Source organism: Pteropus medius, unplaced genomic scaffold (assembly GCF_902729225.1).
Source record: "Pteropus medius unplaced genomic scaffold, Ma_sr-lr_union100, whole genome shotgun sequence".
Classification (NCBI taxonomy): Eukaryota; Metazoa; Chordata; class Mammalia; order Chiroptera; family Pteropodidae; genus Pteropus; species Pteropus medius.
The window spans coordinates 4,251,457-4,277,697 of NW_024342466.1; the positions used below are offsets into that span (position 1 = coordinate 4,251,457).

Below are 26,241 nucleotides of genomic sequence, written 5' to 3' on the forward strand. Positions count from 1 at the left end.
GCCACACCTGGCCTGCTGGGGCAGGGCCCAACAATGTCCTTGACTTGGGGGACTGTCGTAGGGAACTGTCAGGACCTGGCTGGGAGACGGCTGACCTCCCGCAGGGTCGCCATGGGGGAGGGGGTGAGGACACACCGCATTCAGAGTTCTCCAGCTCCCGCGCGATCTCTTCGACCTTGGCCACCTCGGGGAGGTGGGTGTGTCAGGAACGTTAGGGACCTGCGGACCCAGCCCGCACCTGCCCCCTCTCTCCACACCCACCCAGGCCGGCTTCAACGCAGGGGACGGGCTGCGCTACTTCAGCATCCCCGGCTCCCGCACGGCGGACATGGCGCAGGTGGAGACCACCACCAACGTGGGCGTGCCCGGGCGCTGGGCGTTCAGAATCGATGATGCCCAGGTGCGCGTGGGGGGCTGCGCCCAGACAAGTAAGAGGACGGAGGGGGCGGCTCAGGGCGCCGGGGGCGGGGCGGGAGGAGGGGCGGGGCGCAGGGGGCGGGAGGGGACGCAGCGTCAGCCCCGCCCACCCGAGCTGCTGCCCTCTGCTTGTCCCTGGGTCTCTCCTGGGGAGACCTTAGGTGTAAAGGGGAGGAGCGGGGCCTTCTCACCACACTTCGCGCCCAGCCTCCTTCCCGGGTCCTGAGGAAGGAGCCGGGCTGTCGCATGTGCTCCCCAGGGCCATCTGGAAGGCAGGTGCTCTGCCCATCCCATTCCCCTTTTCTGCCAGGCCCTGCTGCCCGTTAGACACCCCAGGCGTCTCTGCACCCGACAGAAGGGAGACACCCAGGGGTCCATCGGGCCCAGAACACACAGCGGAGGGGGGAGGGTCCACCCCAGGGACGCGCACGTGGCCTGCGGGACAGCCGGACTGGCCGCAGAAGGGTGCGTGGCCCTGGGCGAGTCACAGCCCCTCCTGAAACTTCACTGCTATAAGCAGAGGGAGAGGGCGTCCAGCGGTTGACTCAGCCACTCCACAGAGAGCGGCGGATACCACGCCCGGCCATCTGGGCCACCGCGAAGCGGGTCCTGGGACCTGCCCCGCGGACTCGCCTCGACCGAGGCCACCGGCAAGGGTTGCGTCCCCGAAAGGGCCTGCGAGAGCGACACCTGCGCAGTGGAGCCCACCCAGACTGGCCCCGGGGTGGGGCGGGTGGGGGCGGACGTGCCCGTGTGCCACGCGGGAACAGACACCGCGCGCCCGGGGCGAAGGCCCGGGAGGACAGGCGTGCGCGAGCCGGCGCATGGGGGCGGGAAGACTCCCAGAGGGCTGGAAACGAGCCCGCCCCATCCCGGGCGCAGTCTGAGCGTAGGCAGCAGCCCTCCTGCAGCCCGGGGCGGAGGGCCGAGGGGGTGTGGGGGGTACCTAGGCAGTGGAGGTTCAGGCGGTTTGGTCACCATGTCTCAGCAGCTTTTTCTGGTGGGTGGCGAGAGGTCTGGTTGTGGTCACCTGCCACTGGCCAGGGGGCTTGGGTTGTGATTAAGGAGTGAGGTATGGGTGCAGATGTGCATTGGTGTGAGCCGGCAGCACTGCAGGTGTGGGTGCAGGTGAGGACAGGTAGGTGAACAGGTGTGGGCACAAGTGTGGGTACAGGTGCAGGCGGGTGCTGCTCCCCTGCAGAGGCCATAGTGTAACCGAGGGGGGTCCTCAGGATCCCGCCAGCCCTCCCATGTGTAGGTGCTTCTTCCTCACTGTCCCAGGCCTCCGGGGTGAGCAGATGGGCAGGCGCTGCTGGCCCTCCCTACTGGAACACGGCACTGCGGGGGAGGGCGCAGTCCCCTGGCATCCCCACAACAACACTGCAAGCCCAGGGGACAGAGCCCACGTGTGCCAGTCCAGGATGACTCTCATCAGCTTTACCAGGAAGGGGGGTCAGTTCACAGCTGAGACGTTGCATCCACATCAGGAGGTCTAGCTCCTGAGCAAGGCTGGTCCCCAATCAGGGCTCCGAAGTCTGCCGCCACACAGCGCAGTGTAGCCCCACCAAGGCAGACCGAGTGACAGTGTGGCTGCAGGAACCAGAAAGGTACAGGCGAGAAGCAGGAACCGTCCCAAAGACAGCCACAGCCTTGGCGGTGTTCTGGACCAGAGGGTCCTCCCCGGAATGCCCTGTCCTTCCCTCGACACCATGCCCGGTGTGGGGCCCTCCTTGTACACGAGGGCCAAGACTTTGAGACACTCGTCACTTGCCCGTTTGTGCTTGTTGATCGTGGATTTCAGCAGCCTGCTCCTCCAGAGGGCTAGGGCCAAGTTCTATTAGCTTCCTGCCCAAGAGGGCCAGGCATGGGAGCTGGTGGCCCTTGGGGACCCCCAGAGGTCCTCCCTGGCCAGCAGGCCACACCGGGTGACACCAGCTTCGATGGTTCTGAGCTGGAGCCGCTCATCTCACTCATGGGAAACTGGGTGCTGCATTTCTGTACATGCCCAAGGCAGCCTGGGACAAGCTGCAGCTGCCTTCGGGGCCCCCCTGCTTCCAGTTCCATGCGGGGACCCCCTGGTCCACAGGGAGTGGTTTCCCTGCCTTGCTGAGCACCCTCGGGTCCCTGTCTTCTCAGCCTCTTGGACAAGCCAGGAAGTTGACGGATTAGCGGGACAGGAAGGGGCTGTGGGTGTAGGGGATTCTAGGGAAGGCCACCCACCACGAGCCGCAACCAGAGTCACAGCTCAGCAGTCCAGATGTCGGCAGGAAGCGCAGACGGAGGGCAGGCCTCGGTCACACCGGGCACTCCTGCACAGCCCTGCAGAGAGACACCCTGGACGCTCGGCCGCCAGTGGACGACGGGCCACTCCTAGGAGACAGGCCTTCAGGTCACGGAGGGAAGGGGGTGACAGCTCTGCTCGGTCCTGTGTCTGCAGCCTCCGTGTGCCTGGCCCTGCGCCCATGCCGCAACGGTGGCACGTGCATCGACGACTGTGTCACGGGCAACCCCTCATACACCTGCTCCTGCCCCTCGGGCTTCACAGGGAGGCACTGCCATCTGGGTGAGTCGCCACCAGGCTCGGGAACACTATGAGAGCACCAGGGCCCCTGAGAGCCCAAGGTCAACGGTCTCTGTCCCCGTGGTGGGCGCGGCGTGTGTGGGGCACCACTGGGCACCAGATGCAGTGGCTCCGTGACCGTGAGCCTGTGGGTGGTGCTGCAGCGGCCCCTTGGAGCAGAGCGCCCTGGGAGCAAGGCTCTGGAGGCTTGCTGTCCCCTCGCTCCAGGTGTGACCGACCCTCCCAGCCTGCCTTCCTCCACTGAGGCCCCACCCCCGCCCCATCTGCAGGTGTGGACGAGTGTGCGTCGCACCCGTGCCAGAACGGTGGGTCCTGCACACACAGTCCTGCCGGCTTCAGCTGCCAGTGCCCAGATGGCTTCAGCGGGCCCACCTGTGAGACAGGTGAGAGGGGGCCCGCCCTGGCCCCAGCCTGCTGGCTGCAGGAGAGCCTGGGGCGGGGAGGGGGCGGGGGCGGGCAGCCTGGTGGGAGCAGTGGTTGGCGTGCCCCAGAGGGCCCGGCCCCAGACACAGGTGCCCAGAGATGGGCGAGGGGCTGTGGCAAAAGCACTGGCTGCAACACTCAGGCCTCCTGGGCCCCGGGGGTCAGGGCGGGCTGCAACCTTGGCACAGGCCAGTACCCGTTCCAGATCAAGCCAGGGTCTGGGCAGGCTGGCCGCAGGGCCTGGGTGAGGGGGAGCCATCAAGCTCCCCCACCATAGGCCCAGCTCGATGGGGACTTGGGGGCTTCTGAGGTCAGACGGCCAGCTGTGGGGGGGAGGCACAAACCCCCACCCTCTTCCCGCCTGCACCCCCAGGAGCCTGGCACCCAGCCGCTCCCAGCAGTAGAGGCTATTTCTCCCCAGCCCCTGGGGTCTCACAGCCTGGGCCTGGGCTGCGGTCCCTCTCGAGACGCCCTGGCCTCTCCCGCACTGTGCCCACATCGCCCTTCCTAGTGCCGCGGTTGGTTCTGGTGCAGCCCTGCCCCTCGCCCTGCACCAGCCCCGCACCCAGCCCCTCTCAGCGCCCTGCCTCTGCCCCTTCGCCCGCCGGGGGAGGAAGGCAGACCGACACCCGCTCCCAGTCTCACTGTGGGAAGCCGCCAGTGGAGCCAACAAAGAAACCCCTTAAATCAAATCACTGTGACCCTGGATCGCCACCAACCTCGGCCAGAGGCCAGACTCAAGTCCCACCACATACACTCGCTGACGGGTAGCCATTACTTAGGAACGCGCAGAGGCCACTGTCAAATCAAGTGTGTGCCAGTAACGCCTCGCCACCTCCCCCAGCTCCATTTCTGAGGGCGAGCAGCGGCCACAGGACACGTTTGGAGCCTCCATCTGTCGTGTGGAGCCAGCAGCCCGGGCCCAGTGAGGCCCCCACGAGGGCTGGGGGCTGGTGCCAGGACCCCTGAGCCTCGGCTTTCTTGTGGCCAGGCCGGCGACCCCCACAGGCACCGGCCCTCCACCCCACTGAGGCTCCCGGGTCTCAGGACTCACCCCGGGCCCAGAGCCTTTAAGAGCAGGGACACCGGGCGGTGTACCACAGGGTCAGCGTGCTGCTCCCTAAGTCTCCCCTCCCCCACGGCACCCAGCTGCTGCCTGATGGAGTCGGGGTCACCGTGTGCGGTCAGCCTTGGCCGCTGAAGCACCTGCGTGCCTCCCCCACGGCCCCCACAACTCAGGGCCCGTCTGGTCCCTGTGCTCAGTTGTTTGGGGAGTGAGCTGTCAGCAGGCACGCGGTGTAGCCAGGGGAATGGGTGTCAGCAGCCACTAGGGAGTCAGGGAGCTGGCATCCTGGGTCGGGGTCAGAGGGCAGACAGAGGCGGGCTGTACCCGCTCACCCCCACTCCGACTGGGGGCTCAGCTCCTTCGCACCGGCTGCCCCTGCAGCAGAGTCTCGCCTCCCCCACCGGGCCCCCCCCCACCAGGCCCCCCTGGGCACCGCACACCCTTGAGGCTCTGTCACTCTGCTCTGTGACAACAGCTCGCCAGCTTTAGCTTAGCGTGGGTGCCGCCAGAGGAGGGGGCTGGGCCCGGTGCCCGGCGCCTGGCCCAGCCCCCCGCAGCCTCAGACACCCTTCCAGCACAGTGCATCGGGACAGCCCTGGCCGGTCCCCCCACCAATGACAGTGCCGGGGCCACCGCAGCCCTGAGCCCACTGGCCTCTGCCCTCTGCACCGTAGCTCAGTCTCCATGCGACGTCAAGGAGTGTGCGAACGGCGGCCAGTGCCAGGCGGACAGCGGCTCCGCGGTGTGCATGTGCCCGGCTGCCTGCACGGGCGCCACGTGCCGGGCGGGGCGGGCGGGGACGGCTCGCTGGGGACTGGGCGTGGGGCTCAGTCTGGCTCTGCCCCCGCAGACGTGGACGAGTGCAGCTCCGGCCCGTGCCTCAACGGCGGCTCCTGTGTCGACCTCGTGGGGAACTTCACCTGCCTGTGCACAGAGCCCTTCTGGGGGCCCCGCTGCGAGACAGGTAGTGGCCGTGCCCCCCACAGGTGACCGTGGTTGTGAGGTCACCGCCGCTTTCCCTCCCTGTCAGGCTCAGCCCCGCCCGCCTCCCGCAGCAGCCTGTGTCCCCTGCTGGGAAGCTGAAAATGACCACCCCCACCACTCCCCCACTGTGCGGATCCTGGTTCCGCCTCACCTGCTGAGTGCCGCCGAGCCAGTCCCTGCTCCTCGCTGGGCCTGGTCTCCCGGCAAAATGCAGGCCCCTCTCCCTGCTCAGGAGAGTCTGCACCATCCACCACCCTCCCTCCCTCCCTACTGCGACCCCCAGACAGGCGAGGGACCACACAGTGGGAGCCGGGAAGGCAACTGACCCTTACCATGTGTGACGAGATCTGCTACTTCCTACTCTGTTTCTTGTCTAAATGCCGACTGTGACTCAGATCAATTAAAAGGCCAACTAGATTTCGCGACTCACAGAAAAGGTCCAGGGCCTTAGTGCACAGCATGGCTCCGACCTCCAGCGGCCTCGGCTCTGTGCTGACAGTGCGGGCGGCTTCTACCCAGGGAGCCGCTCAGGACCGACTGTCAGATTTACTCTGAGTCTGAAACTTAGGAGGAAATTACATTTTAGCCATAAGTAAGACAAAGGTGATGCTGTGCCTGCCATCGGCCACTGGGTCAGACGGCCACATGTGGGCGGGCTGTGTGCTCAGGAGAGGGCGAGGCTGCACGGTGAGGGCTGGAGGCTGGCACCCTCACCTGGCCGGTTGCTTAAAGTCACCCTATGTGCCACAGTTCTCCTTGCCCAGATTGTTGTCAAAATATCAGTGTATTTAACTAAATTTGTGTCAGAAAACAGATAAGTGATCTCAAAAGAGTTTACAAAGAAACCACATTTTGTACAGAAGAATAAAGCGAATGAAAGCAGACAGGAAGCATCAACAGAAGCGACACATCTACCACTAATGTAAGCTCATCAACCACCTTGCACGGTGCAAACCTTGACATTCTAATCGGATCCGATAAGAAGTTGGCCAAAATTTGGAGATCATGGAAAAAAAAGAGCATCTGGCCTCCCGCTTCCGGCCAAGGGTTAACCGCTCTGGGAACTGCTCTCTCTGTCAAGAACTAGAAAACCAGACAAAATATATGAAACAACAGTTTCCAGCCACTGGACAACAGACAGCACGAGCCCCTGGTCCCTGAGAAGAGGGAACGAGGTGAGGTGAGCCCCGCGGTTGCCTGGGTTCTGCCCGGGGCCACTCTGCAGGCTGCGATGCACGGAGGGGTCCAGGCTCCAGCAGCCCCTCTGAGTCTCCGAGTGGAGCCCGCTTGGTTCGGTGGCTGGAGTTTGCGGGCGGAACGTGAGCGAGGATGGCGCTGCTGGGGGCGGGGCCACGAGACCCCCGCTCAGAGGCTCCGCAGGGGCCGCTGGGCCTGCGCGGCGGGCACGCGCCAGGCTGCGGTCGGTCCCCGGCTCCCAGCGGGGCTGGAATACTGCGCCCCCACCAGCTCGAGTGGGGGGAGCTCTTTGTGCCCAGGGCCAGCGCAGTGTGGTGTCCACGGTGGGGTGTCACCTCTGTAGTGGGTATAAATAAATGCTGAACAGCCACAACAATCTGAAAGCCTGAGACTACAGCCACGCAGCCCTGAGCGAGCCGATCCCGTCTGATCTCGGATAGGAGGCCGCCTAGGAAGACCAGGTGCTGTAGGTGTAAAAAAATCAATAAAATAAATAATAATAAGGGATTGTAAGCTGACAAGGTCCTTGCAATCTGTGAGGTCGACCGAGGGTTGCCTCGCCTAAAAATATACATATATTTTACTGATCCTAAGTAATTTAGCTGTATGCCAGAATAAAATCCAGCACAGAACCCAGGAACCCAAAATATACAATAAAAAATTATCAGGCATAAAAAGAATTAAGATATGACACACAGCCAGAAGAAAAACAGATCAATAAAAACAGTGCCAGAAATGACTGAATTAGCAAATACGGATGTTTAATTGCCTGCGATAAAAATGTTCCATGTGCCCACAGCTGCTATGGGAAACGAGCATGAGAAATAGGTAAGAAAGAAACTTCTAGAGGTGAAAATATAATGTTTGAATTTTAAAAATACCATGGATTGAATTAACAGCAGGTTAGACGCTGCGGAAGGAAATATCAGTGAACTTGAAGAGAAAAATAGAAACAACTCAATGCGTAGCAGAGAGAGAGACGGAGAGAGGAACAGCCCTTCAGTGACCTGCGGAGCAGAGTGTCCTGGGGCGGGGCGGGGGGTGCAGAGTATTTGAGGAAACGCCGCATATGATGAAAACTAAAACCCCACACATCCAGAAAAAGCATGAAGAAAACCACACGAAGCCACATCACAGTCGACTTGCTGAAAACTAATGACAAAAAGAATCTTACAAGCAGCCAGAGAAAAAAGACACCCTCAAAACAGAAACAGGGTGACAGCAGAAGTTCTGTCAGAGACAGTGGCCTTTAAACATGGAAAGAAAACCACTATCGATGTCGTAGTGTACGCCCAGGAAAGCTACTTCCCATAACGACTGTGGAACAAAGGCGTCTTCAGACAGCGAAAACAGAGACTTCATCACCAGCACGTCCGCTACAAGAAACGTTCAATTCTTCAGACAGAAGGAAGATGGGACCAGAAACGGGGCCCACACCAAGGAATGATGAGTGCCAGGAATGGCAGATACGCCGGCATGTGTGGGACTTTTTACCTTTTCACCTCTTTGAAGATATTCATAAAAACAAAACAAAAGCTACATATTTGGGGTTTATAACGTATATGGAGGTATAATACGCTTAGAGCAGAGTGTGCCAGCTGCTTCTGTATGGCGTGAGAGACGAATATTTTTGGCTTTACCGTCACAGCTACTGAACTCCGTCAATGTAAGGCAAAGCAGCCAGCCACAGACGACACATGAAGGAACAAAACCGTCTCTGCTCCGATGAAATTTTATTTTTAAAAATTGGTCGCAGGCAAGAATCGGTGCATGGGCCGGTTCGTCAGCCTCCGGATAAAGGACAGGAAGGGGGAGCAGGAGCTGGCGGGCCCTCCGTTGCATGTGAAGTGGAACGGAGGGCGTCTGTGACCCAGAAGAGAGAGACAAGGGACGTCTGGGGCGACGGATGTTCTGATCCAGACTGGTGGGGGTCACACAGATCGACGTGTGTGTTAAAATCCACGGACGTGCCCAGCAAACAAAAGCCAACTGTGCCGTGTATTAATTTAACAGATACATTCCGAACCTGCACGAAGAAACCGAACGCTGGACGAGGAAGAGCAGTAGGTTGGCCAAGGGTCACCAACGGGCACAGCTACGTCCCTATGAGACAAACTGCAGCTCGAGGAGCACTGTGGGCTGAAGAGGGACCTCGGAAGATGACAGCAGGGTCAGCTCATCATCACCTCTGAACCTACAATCAACATGAACCCAAACGCCAAGCAAAAGCTGACAGACCCGCAGAGAAACGTAGGCAGAAAACGGGGGCCAGGTGGCCGGAAGTCAGTAAGGACAGAAGACACCCCCCCTCCGCCCCCCCCCCCCCCACCCCTGCCAGCTGGCCTGGCGGACATTCACACACAAGTCCTTTCCAAGGGCTCCGGGGCACCCCAGGTCGGCCGCCCTGCAGGCCATGGCACAGGCTCACTAAACTGAAAAGGGCCGTGGTCTCTGACCGCAGATGAATTAAACCAGAAAAATACAACAGAAAGGTATCTGGAAAAGCCCCAAGTTTTACTAACAGGTGCGTGGTCAGAAGCATCTCGAGGCCGCGGCCTTCCTGGGCCTTTGGCACACGCCAAGGGCCCGTGGTCACCCCGGCGGCCGTTCTGCTCCAAAGAGGGGGCGCGCGGGTGCGGGGCGGCAGGAAAGCAGCTTCTGCACAACAAGCCTCAGGCTTCAACCCCGCTCGGCCCCAAGAACAGAGGTGAACCCCGCGACGAGTGCCGCCGCCCCAGTGACCACTGTCTTTCTTGCAGGAAGCCCCCTGGTGCCCGACGCCTGCCTCTCGGCGCCTTGCCAGAACGGGGGCACCTGCGTGGACGCAGACCGGGGCTACACGTGCGAGTGCCCGGAAGGGTTCATGGGCCGCGACTGCCGCGACAGTGCGTGCAGCTGGGGCCAACAGCTGGGGGGCTTCCTGTGGGGGGCGATGCGTGACACCACGACGGAGAACCTTGAGGGCGGGGGCGGGCTTGCGAGTGTACCCCAGGAAGCACGCCAGGAGCGGGCGGGGGCGGGAGAGGGCCCCGCCTTCCGGCGCCCCCACAATGGAGGCTCCTCCCTCTCTCCGTGGCAGGAACCCCCGAGGACTGTGAGTGCCACAACGGAGGCAGGTGCCTGGGGACCAATACCACCCTCTGCCAGTGCCCCCCCGGCTTCTTTGGGCTTCTCTGCGAGTTTGGTAGGCGCCCTGCCCCGAGCATCCCCCGAACCCGAGTTTAAATGGCGGCTGCGGCCTGGACTGGGGTCCCCAGGTCCAGATCCTCCAGCAGTGGCCCCAGGAGGGGCTGGCCCAGAAGTGCCTGATCTGACTGCCCCGGCGCAGTCACTGGGTCTTGCGTAGCCAGACCCTGGTCCGGACGTGTCCCCAGAAAGACGAGACAGGGCTCACCCTTTCCCCGCAGAAGTCACGGCCACACCCTGCAACGTGAACGCGCAGTGCCCCGACGGGGGCTACTGCATGGAGTACGGCGGGAGCTACCTCTGCGTCTGCCACACCGACCACAACGCCAGCCGCTGTGAGGGGGCGCGGGGACGCGCCCGCGGGGCTGGGGGGCTGCCCGGAAAGGGGGGGTGAAGGAAAGCAGGGGGGCACGGCAGGCCAGAGGCCGGGGCTTCCTGCGGTGGCTGCGCCCCTCCGAGCCGTCCTGGTGGTGCAGCCCAGGTCCTTGTCCCCCAACCTCGCCGCTGCGCCGGGTGCTGGGCGCCTGGGCCCCCGCCTGGCTGTCGGAAGTTAACGCCTGCGCGGTTCCGCGTGTGGGGCCAACTCGTTGCTCCGTCCTTGCCCGTGTGCGTAATGACTCACGTAGTGTGTCGTTCCGTGTGCTGGGCTGCTGGTGGTGACGTGAAGACGTCGTGGACCACAGCTCCATCCAGCTCTCAGAAGAGGGAGGCTGGATTCTGGAAAATTCAGAAATAACAGAATTCCAGGGAGGGGCCTCAGAGCCCGGCGTGGTCAGGCCGGGGCAGAATGTATTTTAAGTGGCCCAGGTTCCTGCCGGGCGTCAAGGTGACCTGGCAGGCACGGCCCCTGCAGCCTCCTGTTCGGGGGCGACACTTGCTCCAGGGCCCCCTTTGCCCCCGCAGCGCTGCCCTCGCCCTGCGACTCGGACCCCTGCTTCAATGGAGGCTCCTGTGACGCCCACGACGACTCGTACACGTGCGAATGTCCCCGCGGGTTCCACGGCAGGCACTGCGAGCAAGGCGAGGCGCCCCTCCCCCACTGCGCGCCCTGTTCATCGGCCCCTTCTCCAGAGCCCGGCTTCGGGTGCCCGTGGCTCCGCTCTGTCCTGGGCCCTTCACAAAGGCGTCCCAAAGGGGAGCATGGGGGACACAGGGTGACTGCTCTCAGGGGCGGGTGGCCGGAACTCCGACAACAGCCTATGAGGCGCCCTGCAGCGGGGTGGCGGGGGACATGGGGCTGAGCTCGGCAGGCAGCGCCCCTTCTCTCCACCCCCCCCCCACACACACACCCCTAAGCACATGAAGGAGGCCGAGGCTCTGTCACCGGGTGTGATTCCTCAGGCTGGGGGACAGCAGTGCCCCTGATCCACACCTTCACCTGTGTGGACGCCCGAGCCAGGCCCAGGCACCGGAGCTGCTCAGCGGCCGGGAGGACGCGCCCGCGCCGGCGCAGCCCGGGAAAGCACAGGGCGTCGCGGCGGGCTGCGGAGCGTGGGGACCGCCACGGGCCGCCCCAGCCCGTCCTCCTGCGCGCGCGGGCGGGGGTGGCGGGGGCGGCCGGCTCTCCACCGGGAAGGGCCCGGAGCCCCGGGGGAGAGTGGAAGCGGCACAGGCCCCGGGGCGGAGTCGGGGGCCTCCGGGCCGCCGGGCCGGCGCGTGCGCACTAGGCCGCTGGGCCTGTGGGACTCAGTGGAGACATCGGCCGTCGGCCGTGGGCCCTGCGGGGGCAGCCGGGCCTCGTTCACCGCCTCGCTCTGTCCCTCTGTCCGTCCCCACAGCCCGGCCACGCCTGTGCAGCTCGGGGCCCTGCCGCAACGGGGGCACGTGCAAGGAGGCGGGCGGCGAGTACCACTGCAGCTGCCCCTACCGCTTCACCGGCAGGCACTGCGAGATCGGTGCGCCGCCACCGGGGGTCGGCCGGGGCGGCGGAGGGGGCGGGCGCGCACACGTGACCCCACGCACGATTCCGACCCCACGTGGCCTCTGCTTCCAGGGAAACCGGACTCGTGCGCCTCCGGCCCCTGTCACAACGGAGGCACCTGCTTTCACTACATTGGCAAATACAAGTGTGACTGTCCCCCCGGCTTCTCCGGGCGGCACTGTGAGATAGGTAAGGTGCAGCGGGCCGGTGGCCAGGCCCGCCAGACGCAGAGGCAGGCCCAGGCGGGGCTGGCCCAGGCAGCAGGGGGCAGACGGGAAGCCCTAAGCCGCCCAGAGGCCTCAGGAAGGACAGTGATGGGTGACAGTGACCCCCTGCGCCCTTTCAGCCCCCTCCCCCTGCTTCCGGAGTCCCTGTGCGAACGGGGGCACCTGCGAGGGCCTGGGCACAGGTTTCTCCTGCCGCTGCCGGGCAGGGTACACGGGACGCCGGTGCCAGGCGGGTGAGAGGCCTGAAGGGCCAGGTCGGGGCTCGGGTGTCCCTCTGAATTCTGGAAGACCAGGGTTGGGCAGGGCGTGGAGCGGGAGAGAGGGAAGGGGAGCCTGCGGGCAGCCTGTCCTGGAAGTTGGGGCACCTTCACCATGGGCCGGGCTGTGCCGGGAGCGGAGGGCCGGGCTCTGGGGCCTGGTGGGCAGAGGGCAGAGCAGGGGGGGCAGGTGCCCCAAGGTGCAGGCTGTTGTGTCCTTGCAGAGGTGGACTGCGGCCCCCCCGAGGAGGTGAAGCATGCCACTCTGCGCTTGAATGGCACTCGGCTGGGCTCAGTGGCCGTGTACTTGTGTGACCAAGGCTACAGCCCGAGTGCCCCCAATGCAGTCCGGGTCTGCCAGCCGCAGGGCGTCTGGAGCGAGCCTCCCCAGTGCCACGGTGATCTGCGGGCCCTCTGGGGTGGGTGGGCGGTGGGCAGGGCTGGTGAGGCCAACACCCCACTCACCTGGCCACGTGGGGGAGCCCAGCAGTGTTGACCAGCGCCCTGCCCCTCCCTCCTGGGTCTCCTCCCCACAAACTGAGGCGCTAACCCTGTGCGGATGGCAGGGATAACCCGGGCTAGCCCCCCTCTGGACGGTTCACTAAGGGCTCCCGGGTCCTCAGCAGCCCTGAGCTCCAGCTCCGACAGTCACGCCCACTGTGCCCAGGAGGCAGCTGAGGCCAGGGGCCAGGGGACGGGGGCCAGGGCAGATTGGGTGCAGGCTGCCCTCCCTCACCTGTGGGACCAGAGCCAGCACCCCGGCTGGGAGCTGCCGCTCTAAGGCATCCTGGACCACCAGGGCCGTGTAATGGCCCTTGGACGGCGCCCCTGGAGACACAGCTGCAGGCAGGCGTCCCACACTGGCCCAAAGCATTCCAGACTCTGTTCAGAAAATCTGAGTAGTGTTAATACTTTTCCTGCAACATGGATTTTTAAAACAAATTAGCATAGAGACAGGAACAGCATCCAGATGGGTGGGCACATACATACTGCTCGCTCCCGCACCCCTCGCAAGCCTGGCCTGTGTAAGCTCACAGCCAAGACCACGAGTCCCCGGAGAAGTATAACAACCCCGAAGCAGTAAGTCCAGACAACACGTCCCCCGGGGAGAAGGACGGAAGGTGAGCAGGAGCTGGAAAGGGCGCCACGTACGCAGAAGGAAGCAGGGCGCGGGCCGTAGAAAGTGGGACCAACAAATATGGTTAAAGGATTGAGAAACTGTAATAGTTGAAAGAACAGTCATAATTTGTAAATTTATAGGTGGATACAAATGAAGACTAAGTTAATGAGTTGAAAGATCGGTTTGAGGAATTTCCCCCGAAATTGTGATATAAATCAAAAAGAACACGCGGGCACTATGGAGGGCAGAAGGGTAAGTGCCACGTCCAGATGACAGGAGTCCAAGGAGGAGAAAATACAAGCGGGACGAAATGAGCGACTGTGGAGCTGGACGCGCGGAAGCACAGCCGAACCGCCCACAGAACAGCAAGCAGCAGGAGAGAGAAACTTTGGACTCGTTATAACAAAATCGAAGAACATCAGAGACAGAAAGAAATCTTAAAACATCGGGAGAGGAGAAAGAAACAATCTACAAAAAAAAAAGATCAGATTGGCGCCAGACTTCTCAATGGCGGTGGCATCAGGTGAAAGATGATGAAACTGTTTGTTAAACACAGATCTCTTTCGTTAGGACGCAGTTACAAACTATCACTGCTCTCAATGCCATATCCAGGAACCCCCGGATACGTATAGATTGTATCTTTTAACCTGCCGGAGAGCTGAGGAGGCAAAGAAGTGGAGACCAGCCCTCGCCGGGTGGGAGTGACTGCTGGCTGCCGCCATCCCGCGAGCCAGCGGGAGCGGGGAAATCGCGGAGGCCTTCGACGGCTGCGGGCACGTGTGGCAGATTGGATGGGGGCTGCAGACGCCAGCAACACCTCAGCACGCACCAGTTCCCCCCACGGGGCGGGATATGGGAAGCAGAGTCTCACACGGCTGAGGCCTCAAGTCCAGCGGGAAGACGAGCGTGTTCAACCCTGAAGCCCCTAAAACCAACCTGAACCGAAACTGACCTGAACTGCGTCCCAGCCCCGCCCCGCCCCGCCCCGCCCCGCCCAGCTCCGCGGGAGGCCAGGGACCAGCTCCAACGCCTGGCTGCCTGACTGACGGAGAACAGCATACCCACCCCAGGGCAGGCATGTTCTACTTTGGTTTCTCTTCTTGAATACACGATATCTCAGAAGCGAGAGATTATGACATGTAATCTCGAGAAGAAACAGTTGATAGAAACAGGCCTGCAGATGACCCACATGTTGGAATTAGCAGACAAGGACTTTAAAACAGGCGTTATAAACGTGTTAAAGAAAGTGAATTAGGGAATAGAAAACTTTGAGCGGAGGAAAGAAAAATTTTAAAAGTAACAAAACAGGAAATACAACATCTGAAATGAAAAATGCGTTGGATAGCTTACCAACAGAACGGATAGAACAGAAGAAAAAATTATAGAATCCAAGGACAGGTCACCAAAGTTATCAAATCTAAAGATCAGAGAGGAAAAAATGAATTTTAAATTATTAATACATAATTTTTTAAAGCACCAGAATATCAGTAATATGTGGGACAATATCAAACACCTAATTGGAGTTCCAGAAAGAAAGGACAGAATGAGCTAAAGAAAAATTTGAAGAGATAACGACTGAGCATTTTCTAAAAAAGGAGAAATACATCAACCCACAAATACAAGCTCAGCAAATAACAAGCAGAAATATTGAAATATACAAACTTAAGACCTAAAATTTTTATCCAAATTGTTATTCAAATATGAGACATTAAAAAACATTCTCATGCAAATACAGCCTCAGAGGCTTACCCCCGACCCCTAAAAAAGGTCATTTTTTAGAGGAACTACTCAAATAATAAGATAAACCCAGAACATTTTGTAAGCAATAAGAGAAGGGAGAATTATGAAATACTGTAGAAAGATCTGTCATTATCTAAAAGAAAAAAGAGAAAAAAATGGCAAAGGTTAAGATTAAAAAGAATTATGATAGAAAAAATACAGACAAATGTGAATGACTTAAACTCTTCAGGTAAAAGACAGATTGTCAGATTTATTACAGTACAAGCTGTACACTCGGAAGAGGCACCCCTAAAGCAAAAGAGCATACAAAGGCAAAGTAAAAGTATGGGGGCAAAATCGGGCAAATGCAAATCAAAATTCGGACAGAATAGACTGTAGAGTGAGGAGAGTCTCTCTCAACGATGATTGTTTCAATTCACCAAGAAGTCACCACCATTATAACATTCAAACATCAGATATAATAGTCTCAATGTATATATAAAGCAAAAATTAATGGACTGCAGAAAAAAAGGACAGATTCGCCAGAATACTAGGAAATTCTGCATCATCTCTCTCAATTAATTCAGGTTTAGGAGCCAAAAAAATCAGCAAAAAGATAGATTTGAACAATATAATCAATAATTTGAACTAATTCATTCTCTGAATACACACAAAAAATAAGTTATTATGAAAATGGAGATAAATGATCAACTCTATGTTTAGATATTTTTAAAGATACTTTGAAATACCTCATGAGCCATAGCAGAAGTCATAGAGAGAGTGAAAGTATTTTTAAATGAATAACAATGGTCACTTTCTACATTGAAACTCATGTGATGCGGCAAATACTGTGCTTCGTGGGACATTTATAGCAGTAAATACACGTAAAAAAAGTTCAAGATTAATGAATTAAATGTCTGACTCCAGAAATTAGAAAAACAAAAAAATGGTACTAAAGAAAATGGAAAGAAAGAGGTACCACAAATATGAGCCATAATTAATGAAACAAATCAAAGTTACAAAAGGAGAGATAAACAATAAAATTAGTTCCTTGAACACTTACTAAAATGGACAAATCTCTCTCAAGATTAAAAAGGAAAAAGAAAGAGCACAAATAAAAATCTTTATAAATGAAAAAGGTGACAGAGAGTAGGGATTAAAAAGATGATAAGGGAATATTGCTAACCAGTCTATATAAATAAATTTGAAACCTTAGAAGAAATGGACATAATATTCATAGAAAATGTAACTTACCAGAAACGACTCCGAGAAATACAGAGTCTACATAATTCTATAACTATTTAAAGAAACTGAAGCAGTAGTTAAAGCATTTCCCACAAAGAAACACCAAACAATGCGACAGGTACATTCTACCATGCTGCCAAGAAACAGATAGATCGATCCTTTCAGCATCTCGCAGGCTCTTCCAGAGAGTAGAAAATAAAGATCGTGTGCCAACCCATTCTACGAGGCCAGTGTAACCTGGAGCCAACACCAGATACGGACGGTTGGGGAGAGTAAACTTTTGGGTCCATTAAACACATGAACGGAGATGCAGAAATTCAGTAGCCTACCAAGACTATATACACCATTATCAAGTTGGCTGCGGCACGAATAGTTTGATACTAGAAAATTTTGCTACGTTGACCAATTGAAGAAGAAAAACCATATAAGAATCTCAATAGATGCATAATGAACATTTGACAAATTCATACCCATTCATGAAATAAATTCTGACCAAACAAGGAATAAAAAGTACTTGCTTATCCAGACAGAAACATCACAGACACACACACACCCCTCTAGTACCATGTGGTGTAAAATAATACAGGATCTATTGGAGGGAGAACGTAAAAGAATTCTCCAAGCGCTCGTGACCCACAGAGAGGCGTGCTTAGCACGGATGTAGCTAGACGGGCCACACGATGAGAAGCAGGAAAAGAACCCACATATTTATAGTGAAAGGAGTACAGGCACATCAAGAAGGCTGTGGGACAGAGTTTTCTGATCCTCGTAATACAGGAGTTGAATCTGCTCTGCTGACTCGACTCGGGAAGGAAAGTAGCTTCTGAGGCAGTCTGACTTTGCCTCTTCTCAAACCTAGACTAAACAGTATCCTAAGTAGAGAAACGTTCCCCTTAAAATTGTGCATAATCAAAGTCTAACCGATCTTATATTGGCAGTACTAGCCAACGCAATAAAGTAAGAAAAGGAAGTCGATATCATGAAAATGCTAAAGGAGGAAGTAAAAATGTCAGAATTTGCAGCTGATGTTTGCCTTTAACCTACAGGCAAACTCCTGGAAATGATAGGAAGAGTGACACAGTCAGCGGATATGGGTTACTATAACGAAATTAATTTCATTTTTACACATCAATTAAAAATGTAATTATGAAAGAGACATATATAGAGAAAACCAATGAAACGAAAAGCCGGTTCCTTGAAAAGTTCAGTAAAATAGATAAACCTCTAGCTAGAGAGATCAAGAAAAAAAGAAAATTGGGTAACATCAGAATGAAAGAGGAGACATCGCAAAGGATCCACCAGCGTTTAAAGGACAACAAGGGCCTGTGACCTTAGGCCGATGCGGCTGACAACCTACAGGAAATGGATGAGTGCAGAACTGGCAGAAGAATGAACAGAGAATGTGAATATTCCCACAGCTATTAAATTTTAATGTGTAATAGAAACCTTCCTGCAAAGAAAATGGAAGAGCCGGATTTGTGGAACACTGGTGCGTTCTAGCAAGCATTAAAGAAAATAACACCGTGCACAGCTCCTTTAGGAAATGCAGGAGGAAGGGACGTGTCTCAACTCGTTTTGTAAGACCGGCATCGCCATGAGACCAAATCCAGACATTGCAAAAGTGAAATTACAGCCTCATGAGCATAGACACAAAATCCTAACGAGAGAGCACTAAGTCGACCCCAATGCTACACGAAAAGGGTAACGTGTCGTGACCAAGTGGGGTTTATCTCAAGAACGCAGGCTGGTTCAACATCTGAAAATCAGTAAATGGAATTCACCATATTAGCAGAGAGATAAAGAAGAAAATCATATGATCCTCTTGCTAGATGCAGAAAAATCACCTGACGAAATTCAACTGTTACTAAAAACTCTCACTAAACTAAGAGTAGAAGGGGATTTCTTCAGCCTGACACAGGGCGCCCATGAAAACCAACAGCCAGCAAAAGGCTTAATGGCGAAGCCTTCCTGAGACGGTCAGAACCAGGCAAAGGCAGCGATTTCAGCAGCCGCCCCCAGGACTGTCCTAGGCGGTGCCGGACAAGGGGCGGGAACAATCGGCACAGCCGTTGGAAAGGAAGAAGTAACAAGGACACGATCGTGCACACAAAATCCTAAGGAAGGTCCACCAAAGAAGCTATAGAACTAATACGCGAATTCAACTAGACCACGGGATACACGGTCAATACACACAATCGATTATAATTTCATAGTCTAGCAGTGAACTTGAAAAATGAAATGAAACAATATCGTGTACAATATCAAAAACATGATACATTTTTCCACGTGTGAAATTCAATATAGACATTAATGTAAATGCTCGAACTGTAAAAAAAGCATGAGAAAATCTTGAAGACAGCTCGAACAAAATGGTCGTGCATTTGGGAAAATGTTGCACTGGTTCTCGACTTCTCAACATACACAACTAATTTCAGATGGATTCAGGATTCAAAGATTTTTTTAATTACATATTTTTGGGTGGGAAATATAGGCCTTGGGGTAAGGAAACAGTCCTTAAGCCATTAAAAAAAAAAACACTAATAATAAAAGAAAAAGTGGGCAAATTAACTAAACTGGTTTCAAGACTATATGAAGAATTCTATGAATCAATGAGAAGAGAATAATCGACCCATTCGGAAAATCGGCAAAACACATGAACGGGCATTTCATGGAAAAGGAGACACACAAAGCCAACACACGTAAAAAGAATGTTCGCGACCACCCAAATGCCGACTAACGCACGAAGGAACCCCGCAGCCAGCAAGGCTTCGGGGTCTGCGGGCCACACGGGCTGGGAGTCGAGGTCAGCAGGATCGCTTATAAACTGCTGGAGGAGGCGTGCACTCGTTCAAGCACCTTGAAGATGGTTTGGCGACGTGCCCACTGAGGGGACCGGTCACGTAAGCTGTGTCCGAGCAATTCCGCTGCCGGGTGTCCATGTAAGGGAAGCTGCACCGCCGGATCAGAAGATGTGAAAGACCATACACAGAAGCATCTCTTTTCTTGCAACAGCCAAGAGTCTAGAACCAACCCAAATGCACACGGAGCAAGGGCGGGGAGGCGCGGCCCGGCACCCCACGGGGCGCGAGTGAGGGAGAGCACGCACACCGCGCTGTCGAGGGGGTCCACAAACAGCACAGCAAAACCACACACGGTGTTGTTTAGGCAATTCATAGCAATTCGAAAACTAGTCGAAAGAGGCAGAGAGGAAGCCACAGAAATTCGCGTCACGCGGGATGGGGCGCGCACGTAACCAGATGAGCTCTCAGGCTGGGTGCTGGCCCCTGGCCCCACGGGTCACTGTGCCATCACCATCTATTTACTTACTTACGTGGTAAGCATTCTAGTTCAACTTTTCTAAATTGGACGTTTTGAGTTCAGGACCACAACGCCCAGTTTGAGAAACACCCGTGAGTGTAGTAAGGGGAAGGGTTCACCCCATCACATGGGCTTCATCCATGATGGTTACTGACCCGGCCCGTCCGCCGGAGGTCTCCTGGGACTGGGCCCGTGTCTTCTGAGAGCCCTCGAGGTCCTTGTTCATAGGCCCAGCACCAGGTCCCCAGTCCGTGCCCTCCTGTCCAAAGCCGCCGGCCGCCCTGGGTCCCGGCCTCTCCGAGCACCAAGGGGGTGTCACAGAATTCCGCCCCCTCCTCAGAACACAGCTCTTGTCTGTCTTGATTTGGCGTCGAGCCACCGCCTCTAACAACAGAACGTTGCTTTATTCTTCGGTCTCTCCTGGCTGCCGTGCGCTTGGCGACCCTCGCAAGCAGAAATTGACGAGTGCCTGTCGCAGCCGTGCCTGCACGGGGGCTCCTGCCAGGACCGCGTCGCTGGGTACCTGTGCGCCTGCAGCCCGGGGCGGGAGGGAGCCCGCTGTGAGCTGGGTAAGACGGGTCAGGCCACCAGACGGCAGCTCCAGCTCCCTGGCTGTGGGCCAGAGGCCCTGGGGTCCCCCTGGCTGTGGTCACCTTGCTCCAGCCAATCCCCTCCCCGGGCTGGTCTCTGGTTGGGGACTGCCTTCGCTCTCAGGCACCAACCAGCTCTGCTGTCCAGAAGGACGTGGAGTCCCCCCCGGGGGGACGGGGGAAGAGAGCTCAGCTGGCAGACGCCGACCTGACCACGGGCCCTCTCCTGCCGCCCGCAGACTCTGGCCCTGGCTTGAAGCCAGCGGAGGGAAGGGGCCCTGCACCCTCAGGCCCATGAGACAGACACCACCAGAGGGCCAGGCCCAGGATGTCCAGTCAAGGCCCCAAAAAGCCTGGGCGATGCAGTGCAGGACACGGAATCCTGGGGTGGGGACTTCGCGGGGCAGGGGTGGAGGGAGCGGTGTCGGGCTGAAGCCCCGGGCTGCACACAGAAGGCTGGGGGAGGCGTGAGCCGGGGAGGCCCCATGCAGGGCCGTGGGGGCTGTGTAGGGCCACGCGGGGCCGTGCAGGCTCGTGTCCTGTCTCTACAGAGACAGATGAGTGCCAGGCACAGCCCTGCAGAAATGGAGGCTCCTGCAGGGACCTCCCAGGGGCCTTTGTCTGCCAGTGCCCCGCAGGCTTCGCCGGAGTCCACTGTGAGACAGGTAGGCGCTGTGCTAGCGGTCCCCTGTCGGCCCGGGGCCCTCACTCACACTGTGACACCCCAGACGCCCCAGGCAAACCCCTTCTCTACAAGCTCAGACCCCGGCTGCCGGGGGGGGTGGTGGCAGGACAGTCCCCAGGGCCCTGCCTGACAGGGATACTGGCGGGAGGGACCCCAGAGGTGAGGGGGTTCCCCGAGCCCCTTGCACCCCACGGGCCTCTCCCCTCGCCTCCCCTCCCCTTCTTCCCGCTGTCCTCTCCTCCCTCCCCCAGACTCCCCCCTGCCGCCCGGGCCCCACTCTCTGGATGTTCCGCAGAGGTGGACGCCTGTGACTCCGGCCCGTGCCAGCACGGCGCCCGGTGCGAGAAGGCCGGCGGGGCCTACCTGTGCATCTGCCCGGAGGGCGTCCTTGGCCACCGCTGCGAGACAGGTGGGGCACAGCCCGGTGCTCCTCCCCTGCACCTGCCGGCACCCCGTTCCCCCCCGACGGCCCCACCTCGTCCCTCGGAGACTCCATCAGGCCTCACGTCCGCCCCGGCTCCACGTCCAGCCGTGTGGCCCTGCGGTCCCTGGACAGCCCCCGGGTCCGGGCATCTGGCACATTCTCCCCATTGGCCCACAGCAGGGGCTCCCAGGGGAGCGGGTCCTGGCTGGCGTGTCCCTCCAAGATAAGGCCTAAGCTGCCCTCTGAGCTGCAGCATCCATCCCCTCCCCCCACTCACAGGCCCGCGCTGCCTTGTCCTTTCCAGCACCCCCTCTCCGGGGTGTCCCATCTGTACTGCCCCCCACTTGCCGAGCACACCTCCCCTCCTAGGACAGCTGTGTCCTGGGGGCACCTGACCTGTCTATTTGCGTGTCCCCAGCCCCCAAGCTGGGCCTGGCTGGCAGCACTCAGGGGTGCAGGGTGCACGGGGCTTCTGGGCCCCAGCTCCAACACAGGGCAGTACGGGCTGTGCTGGGGACAGGCCTGGGGCCGAGGACTGCAGGGCACAGCAGCCTGCCTGGGAATGAGCACAGTAGGGACTGTTTGTGGCCAGGCCTGAGGCCAGCGAGGGTCCGGGAGGACAGACTGCAGCGGCGGTGACAGCGGTGGTGGCTAACTACTCGTTTGCTCGTTTCCTGTGGCCTTCCTAGGGACCTGTGGGCCTGCCCGACCTGGGGGCTCAGTCCACACCAGTGCCCACAGCACGGTGCAGGGTGGGGCCAGCCTCTGCGCGCCCTACCCTGAGGCACTGCCCACCAGGGCACCTTAGGGGTGGTGGCAGGGTGGCCTGGTTCAGTGTCAGAAGGCAACACTGGCTTGGTCTCTCAGAGGGGCCTGTGGCAAACCCTGCCCTCCCCCCTCTAAGAGTGTCCCCTCTCCTACCCCCATTCCCCAAAAGTGCTGCCTCCACCCACAAACACAGCCACACCAGAAAGACCCAGTGCCCCTAGGCGTAAGGGTGCAAACAGAGTAGGGGGGCCTGGCGACACCCCAGAGCTCACTGCTGCTTTACCCTCTCCCAGTGAGTGACCCCTGCTTCTCCAGCCCCTGTGGGGGCAGAGGCTACTGCCTGGCCAGCAATGGGTCCCACAGCTGCACCTGCAAAGTAGGCTACACGGGCAAGGACTGTGCCAAAGGTGAGGCGCGAGGGCACCAGCATGGGTGGCGGGGTCTCCCCACCTCCCTCAGGGGCGGCAGACGCCCAGAGCAAAGGCCAAAGGGCTGAGCTGCAAGCCCAGGGCAGAGCGCCTAGCAGTCGCTCACCCAGGCTCTGCCTGAGAGGCACAGAGGGCGTACAGCCCCAAGTGGCACAAACGCGGCCACGTGTGAATACGGGACCCTCCAGGAGCCACAGATGCAGCCACGTGCGCGCGTGGGACTGTCCAGGGGCAGAGCTGCGGCCACGTGCGCGCACACGGGGACCCTGGGGGGAGGGCAGAGCTGTGGCCACGTGCGCGCGCACGAGACTCTCCGGGGCGCCCTGGCCAGAAACCAAAATGAAGGCGTCCACTGCGGGTGCCACGCTAGCAGTGCCCACCTCTGCCCCGGGGTAGCCAGGCTGGAGAGCCCCTGGCCGGACACCTGCTGGCGGGGCGGGGGCAGGGCTGGGGCTTCCACGCCGACAGCTGACCACCTCGCTTCCCTTGTTTTTGGCCGAAACCCTGAAGAGCTCTTCCCACCAACGGCCCTCAAGGTGGAGCGGGTGGAGGAGAGCGGGGTCTCCATCTCCTGGAGCCCGCCTGAAGGCCAGGAGGCCAGGCAAGTGCTGGACGGCTACGCGGTCACCTACGCGTCCTCCGACGGCGCCTCCCGCCGCACCGACTTCGTGGACCGCAGCCGCTCCTCGCACCAGCTCCGGGCCCTGGCGGCCGGCAGGGCCTACAACATCTCCGTCTTCTCCGTCAAGCGCAACGCCAACAACAAGAACGACATCAGCCGGCCCGCGGCGCTGCTCGCGCGCACGCGTGAGTGGCCCCGCCCCACGCCGCCGCCGGGCGCGGGAGAGACGCACACGGAGATGGGGCGAGGGGGCAGTGAGGGAGCTCGTGGGGAGCCTGACAGGGTGCTGGGGCGGGCCAGCCCACGTGGGGGTGGCTGGGGGACGGGCCAGGTGGCAGGAGGCCACCCTGACACAGCCGAGGAGGGGACGCCAGCGCTGTGGCTAGGCGGGCGGGGGTGGGGAGGACGGGAAGGGGAGCAAGAACCGCTGGGCATCTAGGGAGGCTGGGGCCTCACCCGTTTGCCTGCTCCTGGAGTGGACAGGGGCCAGGGACAATGCCAGCACACCCTTGTGGGCAGGGGCTGCCCGTGGGTGGAGCCTGTGGAGGCAGGTGCCGGGGCTCGAGGAAGTGGAGCCGCAGCTGGGCAGCGAGCGCTGAGGGATGGTGGGGGGCTCTGCGCCCCCCCACACCAGGTGCTGGCACAGGACCAGCGGCCGGAGCTTGGAGGTGAAGCACAGAGAGGGCTGTAGCAGGCTGCACGGAAGGAGGAAGAGGGGCACCCTGGTGTCACCTAGCGGTCCTTGCAGGGTGCTGACACTGAGGGCCAAGCGAGAGACAGGATGAGGAAGTCAGGACGGGCGTGTCGTGATGGCCAAGAGGCACCGAGGATGCGCTCCGGCCAGCGGGACTCTTTGGGGACCGAGGGAGGAGGGCCTCTCTCTGACTCGTGCTTCCCCAGTGCTCAAGGGGGGTCCACCTGGAAAGGGGGTCTGGAAGAGAGAGGGAGCCTCCCCTCCCCAGCAGAGTGGAGTCTCCACGGGGAGACAGGGTGAGGTGCCGGGCCAGTGCCCACCTGATCAGGCACTACGTGCCAATCTGAGCTCCGGACTCACCTGACCCCTCCCCTGGGTCTGGGCGCAGAGGACTCTCCTGGCCCCCGTGCCCGACAGGCCCCAGCAGCACCCAGGTGGTGCCCAGACGATCACTGTCTGTGTGACCAGAGCAGTCAGCCAGGGAAGACAAAGCCAAGGCAGGGTCAGCGCCAGTCAGGAAGGACCCTGCCCCACTGTGGCCCCTGGTGCAGCCGGATGGCCCAGGGCAGCAGCCACAGCAGCCCCTCTGCAGCACCTCCAAGGCGAAGCCCGGAGCTTCCGACCCAGAGTCATGCCTGGGCTGGCCGCGCCTTACGTGGGTGCCTGCCTGTGCCCCCCTCACCCTTCCCGAGCCCCATCGGTTGTCTCGAGCTCCTACCCCGCCCCCGGCTGAACAACCCCTTTGTCCCCCAGGACCCCACCCTGTTGAGGGCCTCGAGGCTACCAACGTGACCGCCGTGGCCATCTCAGTGCGGTGGGCTCTGCACAGGATCCACCATGCCACGGTCAGCAGTGTCCGTGTGTCCATCCGCCACCCTGAGGCGCAGGAGGACCAGTCTGCCGAGGTGGACAAGAGCGTGGACAGGTTCACGTTTGGGTAAGAGCTCGGCCGGCCTCCTTCGTCCTGGGGCATGTGCCTCCCGTGTCTCCGGGCACCTCCCTCACACCAGGCCGTGCCACCTCCCAAGGTCTCATTCCTGACTCGCCTCCTCACGGGGCTGCTGGACAAGTGTCCGAGTCTCCCAGAAGAGCAGGGACACCCTTAAAATCTGGGGGCAGCGTCTCCTGCACAGATAGTGAGCGAGACGCTCCGGTGACCAGCCCAGAGTCCTTCCAGCCTGAGGCATGCAGACCCTCCGAGAGGGAAATGAGGGCGACCGATGGGTTGCCTTAAATTTTTTTGTTCAGATAATCCGTTCACACCTTAAACTAGGCATATAAACTTATGCCAAATTTTTATAAGTTAAACACAAACAAAACTACAAAATAAATAAAGTTCAAGTGAACATCAGGGACCCAGAATGGCTGCTGATGGGCCAGGTTCCAGGCTGCGTCCCCGCTGGACCCCGTGGGTGGTTCCAGCCCCGCTCAGGGCTGGCGGGCAGAGCTGGAAGACGGAGTGCAGGGGAGAGGTGGCCCAGCCACCTGGGGCGCTGGACTCGGGCCTGCACAGGACACAGCGGCAGCCAAGGGAGCCCCCCTCTAACTGCTGTGCCCGACAACGGCGTCCAGGCGGGCTTGGCGGGAGCAGCTCTGCCGTCTCCGGCCGCGGTCATGGGGAGGGGGCCTTGGGGACCGCGGGTGCCAGGCGAGGTGCTCTGCCTCCCGTCCCTCCTTGGAACCACCCACACTTCTCTACATTTCTAGTTTGCAGACTTACCGAGACCATTTTTTCCCAAGTGTGTGTGTTCTTTCTCTCCAACCGGACGGCCACCCGTGTGGGGGACAAGACTCTGTCTCTTAAGTGTCACTGTGACTTTCCCCGGTTTTACAACCTGCCCCGTTCCAAAAAACAACGCAACAGAAACATAAACGGGGCCCCCGGGTAGGCACTCGGTGACTGTGTCGGGGTCCCCAAGGCCACCCCCAGGCTCGCTGCGGGGGCTCCCAGGACTTACAGATCCCAGAAATGGCACAAAGCGCACGGAAGGAAGAGGTGCACAGGGAGAAGTGGGGGCCCAGGTACGGCCCCCAGAGCCCCCTCCTCGTGGAGCCGCACGGGCCACGCTTCGTCCCCCGCCCCCGGCTGTGACGACACACGTGAGGACCGGGGACGCCCGTGAAGATGCGGCGCCCGGGGGTCTGGGGCGGGTCACGGCGCGCGCTGCCTGGGGAAGAGCCCAGGCCCCGGAGGAAGCGGGCTCGGCCTGACCCGCATGTTGCAGCGAGGCCCTCTTGTCCGCGAGGGGCTGGGGATCATCCTGGGAATTCCGGCCAAGGGCCACCTTGCCTCCTGTCCAGGCAGGAGAGGAGACAGGTCCCCCCAGGCTGTACACCAGCCTCTGATCACACCGCGGCCACTCCAGGCA

At 59.2% G+C, this 26,241-nt stretch overlaps 1 protein-coding gene across 1 annotated transcript in view; it reads left to right on the top strand.

Moving 5' to 3' along the window:
• The window catches only part of SNED1 (sushi, nidogen and EGF like domains 1), a 65,512-nt gene that overhangs the window by 18,529 nt on the left and 20,742 nt on the right, over positions 1-26,241 (top strand). Inside the window, exons 4-21 of the mRNA XM_039861627.1 lie at positions 266-428; positions 2,855-2,980; positions 3,268-3,381; positions 5,338-5,451; positions 9,428-9,553; positions 9,748-9,852; positions 10,076-10,189; positions 10,758-10,874; positions 11,633-11,749; positions 11,848-11,964; positions 12,122-12,235; positions 12,484-12,657; positions 20,117-20,230; positions 20,803-20,916; positions 21,232-21,345; positions 22,422-22,535; positions 23,067-23,363; positions 24,626-24,810. Coding sequence (XP_039717561.1) covers positions 266-428; positions 2,855-2,980; positions 3,268-3,381; positions 5,338-5,451; positions 9,428-9,553; positions 9,748-9,852; positions 10,076-10,189; positions 10,758-10,874; positions 11,633-11,749; positions 11,848-11,964; positions 12,122-12,235; positions 12,484-12,657; positions 20,117-20,230; positions 20,803-20,916; positions 21,232-21,345; positions 22,422-22,535; positions 23,067-23,363; positions 24,626-24,810 — 2,439 coding nt within the window. The remainder of the gene's footprint in view (positions 1-265; positions 429-2,854; positions 2,981-3,267; positions 3,382-5,337; positions 5,452-9,427; positions 9,554-9,747; positions 9,853-10,075; positions 10,190-10,757; positions 10,875-11,632; positions 11,750-11,847; positions 11,965-12,121; positions 12,236-12,483; positions 12,658-20,116; positions 20,231-20,802; positions 20,917-21,231; positions 21,346-22,421; positions 22,536-23,066; positions 23,364-24,625; positions 24,811-26,241) is intronic.